This window comes from Lolium rigidum, chromosome 6 (genome assembly GCF_022539505.1).
Source record: "Lolium rigidum isolate FL_2022 chromosome 6, APGP_CSIRO_Lrig_0.1, whole genome shotgun sequence".
NCBI classification, from domain to species: Eukaryota; Viridiplantae; Streptophyta; class Magnoliopsida; order Poales; family Poaceae; genus Lolium; species Lolium rigidum.
The window spans coordinates 33452325-33459197 of NC_061513.1; the positions used below are offsets into that span (position 1 = coordinate 33452325).

A 6873-nucleotide genomic window follows, 5' to 3' on the forward strand; every position below is an offset into this window, starting at 1 on the left:
CCAACAGCTGTTTCTCCTGCCGGAATGGATCCACATGGGCCTGGAGGACCACCTGGAGGGCCTGGGTTCCCGGGTGGCCCTGGGTTTGGTGGCTTCTTCGGGTCCTGGTAAGTTGGATGTCCAGTTAAGCTTTGCATGTGGTCACTGGAGAGTCGTCAGTTCCTTAGTTTACACCTCAAAAAGAATAGATGGTTTGTGGTTGGTGGTCAATTATAGAACTTTGGGCACTAAAATCGAATGCAAAAATATGCAAGCGCTTAAAGCACCCAGATGATGCCTCTGATTCTCTGAAGCCCTGATATAATTTTACTTCTGCAGCTTCTACCTCCTCTGCTGCTGTTGCCTGCTCCAAGATTGCTGTGGCCCCTTATTCGGACCCCCAGGCCCGGGTGGCCCACCCCCGCCCTTCTGACAGCGTGCCCAACATATCCACAGCGACAAATAATGCACTGGGGTTGCAATTCTTGGCCAAGGACTCACTGAAGATGTCTCAACATATACACTAGTGAACCCCATTATGTTATATATCTCATCTGAGATCATTGTATGCGGTCTTACATAGTTACCTACTTATGCTATTTCGGTGACTGAATGCAATTATCAGGCCTTATACATGTTGGTGCCCTTCAAAAGCTAGCATGCAAAATCAAATACATACCCACAGCTCATAAATTGACACAAACCAGGGTAAAATAATGCAAAAAAACACACGCTGTTTTTCTCTCGCTTGAGTTAAACTCAAACACTTAAATATGCTATAAAACTTCCCTGGGAGGAAAGAAACCCGAAGGTTGATTTAGCCTACAGGAGCAGCGAACACTTTTGACTGGTTCTATACAATGTAAAAAAAATGCCGGTCTATACAGGCAGGCAACTGGTAGTAGCCTTATGTTCAAAACCGTCTGAACTAATTAATAACAAGGATAACGTTAACAGCAATGCTCTTCCGAGATTTGTGTGTAGAGCTGCCCTTCCGCTCTTGCCACAGACTGAAGCACCCAGCGGCTGGACTTCCAACATACTCAAACTCATAGGCGCAAGAGGTAGCCCAGGGATGTACCAAGAAGGGCCACGTACACCACAAACAGCAACGGGAAACCTAGTTGACTCTTTGGGGTTCCTGTCTTCCGGAGAAATACCTGACCAAGTCATCATTCATAATATTAGAAACAATAGATGCAGATCAGCAACTCATGAACAATGTTTAGTAACCAAGATCCATCGGAAATTCAAAACCAAGCAGATACAAGAGCGAACTTGTCTTATACTAGCAACAAATGAATACTGTGCAAAATACAGATCATCCTGAGAATCTTTTGAAAAAAAAATACAGTAGCCATATCTTTCAACAAAATACTAGCAAAATCTACAAGGAACAATTACATGAATACTTATTCAGTCTCGTACATACTTATATATTCATATGAGTCGACCAACACTGCACTTTTAGACCATAATAATGAGGCATAAACTTATGTTGCCATGAGTAACAGATCATCTCTGCATGAAATAGATCTGGAACTCACGATAGATATTCGACATGAAACTTGCCCCCTAGACTTTTTATGTGCAAGACTTAAAGATCACTGTGTCTTACATAACTGCAGTAGATTGACCCTCGTGGTAATTGGTAAGAAATGAGGGACATGTTATTGCCTGGAGGAAGTGACTTTGCTTTTTTGTACTTCTTTGTAACTTAAAGGCTAAAGCATACAATCGAGCATTCTTTCTTTTATCATTGTATAGCCCCTATCCAGTTTCCAGAAGAGGAAAGGTTGTACAGGATTTTGGCCACAGTTCATCATTTTATAATCAATGGGATAATAGCATCACAATGTTTTACAAAACAGAAAAGTATCAAGATGTTCTGGAGACTGGATGTTGTGTTCTGTTACTAAAAATTAGTGGAACCCAGCCAACTGCTGATCATATGAAGAAAAAAAGAAGGATCTGGATGTTTCTGTGAGGAAGAAATCATACCATCTCTTGCTGCAACTTATCCCGCTCCTGGGTCATAGACCTGCTCTCTTCTCTCAGCTTTATTATCATCTTTTCAGCCTACAAATGATGAGCATATTATAGATTCACGTCAGAGGGAGTTCTCAAATATAAAAAGAACTGGAATGACAAAGCAATATAAGCTCTATTGTCACATGAAGATCCTGTCATGAAAGTTGTTTGAACAATCCAAACATATTTTACGTTGGTGAACTTACCCCTTCCAATTTGGATTCAAGGTTATTGAGTTTTGACTTCAGATTCTGAACATCTTCTGTTACCTGTTGCATATTGATAAAACGGAGAAATTAACTAAATGAACATCAGGTTTTGGAAAATAAACAGATCAACTGTAGTACGTAGTGTCGAACAATGTAGTGTTGAGAACTCCAAGTATGCACACATAATCAAGTTTACCTTAACAAAACTATTTTTAGCTTCATTTTGCAGGAGGAACAGAACCATTTAAAAAGAAACTACAAGATTTTCTAACAAGGGTGTGACTTGGCTGAATAATACAGACAGCACTTGTCCAAAGTTATACCAAGTTAGACAGAATGTGGTCACTATTCAAGCTGATTCCAGATATTGTTTTAGTATTTTTTTTCCTGCCATTGCAACTTAAAATCTAAGTGACTTGGACTTCAGACCATTTAACAAGTGAGTTTGTACCAAAACTCAGTACAACACTAGGTTTCACTTGGGGGCTGTTCAAGATTTTGTCCAGCTAGGAGCTGGTCTAAGGCTAGCAGCAACACAGGACTCCAAGAACAGAGCATGCTTAAAAGTCTTATGTTCTTTTGTCTTATTAAGCTAAACATAGGGAAATGGACATATAATAAAACTACAGAATGGGTACTTACATGAGATAATTGATGATTCTGCCCACTGAAAAATCCTCTGTCACTTAAGGTAACAGCTTCTTCTGGGAGAGTTTCTTCTAGAGGAGACTCCTTTGAAGTTACACTGTTTTCCTTCAAAGCAGGAAGTTGTTCAATGGTAATTGCAGATGTATCCTTTACAGGGGAAGGATATTCATCTTTTAGAGGGGGAGGAGACTCATTTTTTAGAGGTGGAGGAGATTCTGCCAAAATAGCATGTTCTTCAGGCACTATCACTGGAACTTCTCGAAGGATTGGAGACTGCTTGACAGGGGAAGATACGTCAGTCACAACAGCTGAAATTTGTTCCTGAGGGGCAGGAACCACTTTCTCCATAACTGGTACTTCATTCTCAACATTCAGTGTGTGTCTTGACACAGGAACCTCAACTGCCGCATCATTGTTAGGGACACTATTTATCAGTTGCTCCACAGGAGGATGAGATGCATCAACAAGGACAACTCTCAATTTGCTTTCATCAATATATGCATTAGTTTCTTTGGAGAACTGCGAAAAGAATAAGCAGAGCGTACAATGAGGACAAAAAACATAAAAGGAACATTGTGCATGTAAAGTTATTACTATGTGCTTAGTTGCTTACAAAAGCAGGAATGAGGTCCTCGTCTGATGTACCGGGAGGAACAACTGTAGTCTGCACCAAGAATTTGTCTTTTAATTGCATGTCTGGTGGAGCAGTGCGCTGCGCTTGCATGGTAACTACATTTAAGAGACAGCAAAACAAATAAATTGAGAGGAATGCAAAAGAAGAAATCTAACAGAATGAAGTCATGAAAAGTTGAATAGAAGACAAAGAAAACTGTATAATTGCCACCCTCTCTCAGAAGCAAGCACATGGTGCTCATTTATAGCATGTCTGCTTTAAGGAAAGGATGGGTTGGTCCTCCATCATAAGAGTTCATGCTATGATTTTTGTGGGAATGGCCCCAACCCTCTGTTTCTTTCTTTTAGCATCGCACTTACGAAGAATTTGGTGGCAACGGACCAACTTAGTTTGTTCCTCAAACAAAACAAGAATGAGAGAAATGCTCAAAGCAAACACGCTTTTAATGGACAGAGTGCAACAAACTCAGAATGAACTCATTTACATGAACACAGAACAGTAGTAGGAGCAGTTTATACTAAAATCTTTGAGTTATTTCAACAAAAACTCAAGTTTAATGTATTTGAATTAATGTTGGCTCAGATCAATAAGGTCACTAGAGCAATAAACTTGGCATACACAAAAGTATAATCATAAAAAATGAGTGCAGTACAGTAGTGTACACACCTGTGAAATCACATGTTGATCTGGGAAGGATAACTCCAGTATTTGGCCGGACGCAATACCTTTTAGGTGAAGTTGTCTTAACCTAGCATCCAAAATGGTGGTTAGCTAGTGCAGTTCCTCTGATGCTAAAACTGTGATCATCCCATTGAACATAAAAATAACAGAACCGACAGTGTTTAAACAACAACGGGAAATGGTAACTCCGTTATTAAATACATCAAGGCATAAATAGGTATTCCTTTACCATATTGAGATGAATGTATATCAGATTTTCCTACACTGTACATACCCACACCTACAAAATCGTTCCATTGAACATAAAAGAAACATAACCGACAGTGTTTAGACACCAATAGGAAATGGTCACTCTGTTATTAAATACATATCAAGGCGTAAATAGTTATTGCTTTACCATGTTGAAATAAATGTGTATCACATTTTCCCTACCTACATACCCATACCTACAAATTGAAATGTACCTTTGCACAGAATGCAGAAGCACAGTATATAAGATTTTTTTTTTAAAAAGCTACCAAGATCATTCTTCGCATGGTGTTGTTCCCATGCTTAGAGTAGCTTGCATTTAGTAATGGATGAGTGAGTTTTTACATTCATAGATGCTCAATAGCGCTGATCACTAAACATGGTAGCTAATGGGCAATTGTTACAGTCACAAATACAGAGTATGCATTATCATCAAGAAAAAAAAAGGGCAAACCTTAAAAGCGACATATTCATCAGACTTGTTGACCAGATGAACAGAACATGAACTTTGCTTCTTCAGCTCAACTGGCAATAGCAAAAAGAGAGAAAACAAAGTCAATTTTCCATATCTAAATAAACGGTGACTCGATATCCTACACTGCAAATAAAGTGACACAATTATTTTGCATTTAGCAATTTACACATAATTATCGTGCATATGCGAAGATATTTGAGACTGTATGAAACAAAATAACATAAACAAGTAGTAGCCCTGCGAGTTAAAGCATTGGACATATGTACAAGTATCAGCACGATAAATTTTGAAGTCACAAAGATCACTTAATTGCGTATGTACTTTTCAAACAGAGTGCATTGCATAATTCATAATTGGATACGTATATAAAAATAACTGTAGAAATGAAGATAGGGAAAAATTATATTTCAACAGCGGCCCGTTTCGTTTTAATTGTAGCATGTGCATCACCTTTCCGTCGTCACAATCAGTGGTGAGCAGGCTGCTGCCCACTGAGGTCAATATGTGCCAACTATCAAGAGAGAGATATAGAGAGAGGGACTTTACAACCACTCGCACCACAGAATCTACCTGTCTGTAACCAAACGGACGGAAAGGCAGCAACCAACTAATAACGTCGTAACGAACAGCTTTGAACCAAAGCTAATCATCTTGAAGAATACTATACTGTATGTTGTTAATATGATGAAAACTACACAAAAGAACTCTGGCAATTTACGTCACAGAATAGCACTAACAGCTTGCTTGGAAGAAGAAGGCGTTCCTTCCTGCTTTTCCCTAGGCCATCTATTTTTAGAAAATGGAATTTGTACTGAGTACCTAAACCTGGATAAACGCGGGAGGGGCTAACAGCTAACAAGGGCTGCCAGCTTAAATTGTTGTCCGCAAAACCGCTGCATCCCAGCTTTTATATCAGTTACGATCAATCAATTTCATTTCCCAGTTTTATTTTGAAAAAAAAAAAAAAAAACTAGACTCGGGAGGAGCTAACAGCACATGATCCAGCACAGGCCGGAATTCTGCGCTCCGATCAATCCAACGGAAAGGAACACAGCGAGTATTCTACCGGAATAAACCACAAATCGAGCGAACGAGCCCCAGATTACGCGGCAGTAGTACAGGTAGACACCGAGTGGCCGAGTCCAGCACGAGCCGCACCGCCGGCTGGATTCACCCGTCCCTCAACACGGATCAGAATTACTGGTAAACAACAGGGGTGCGGGGAAGGGGGTTAGGGGGAGGAGTAAGAGGGCGGAATGGTGCGGGTGCTTACAGGTGAACTGGAGCTCGCGGGGGTGGATCTCGACGACGCCCTGGCCCATCGCGACCGCGGGAGGATCAGACGGCAGCGCCTACCTAGCTGCACCGCTGGTAATCGAGCGAACCGCCGCCGCCGCCGACCGACCGATCCCTCTTCCCGGTAACCGTCGCGCGCGGCTTTGACTGGGAGGTCGGCGGTGGTGGAGGAGGAGTGGGAGGGGTGGTGGTGGTGGGGGGGGGGGAGTTGGAGTGAAGAGGGGAGAAGAGAAGATGACGGAGGGATTTGAAGGCGACCGTCGTCCTTCTCCCCCCTTGGTCGCGTCTCGCGGCGGGTTTGACGAGGGTGGGCGGTTGCGAGTTCTGGGGACGCGGAGCAAGGGGCGGCGAGGTTTCCCAGGGTGAGGGCCCGCCTTTTCTGAGTGTGGGTCACGCGCATGATTGCACTCTTTTGCGCATTGACCCCGAAGAGAAGCTTATAATCTCCACTGGGGGCCTGTGGGTCCATTCATTCAGTCATAAGATTCAAAACATAGAGGAGTCCTATGGCTAAATTTTGTCATTAGTCAATGAGATTCTAATTCTGACCAACTATATGCATAAAAATACAAAATAAGTATCAATAGATTAACCATAGGATATATTTGTATAATATATATTTAAAATATTGTAGTTTTTACACCCACTTAATAATATTATACTACAGCTAT

The 6873-nt window shown here is 41.3% G+C and overlaps 1 protein-coding gene across 1 annotated transcript; it reads right to left on the reverse strand.

Moving 5' to 3' along the window:
- Positions 1-693: 693 nt before the first annotated feature.
- On the reverse strand, positions 694-6250 carry LOC124661139 (vesicle-associated protein 1-2-like; the record flags this gene model as incomplete). Its single annotated transcript, XM_047198996.1, is given in 8 exon segments — positions 694-1139; positions 1981-2058; positions 2217-2279; positions 2862-3386; positions 3481-3596; positions 4168-4249; positions 4886-4956; positions 6180-6250. Coding segments are annotated over 8 exon segments (1095 nt in total). The 3' UTR covers positions 694-1028.
- Positions 6251-6873: the final 623 nt, after the last annotated feature.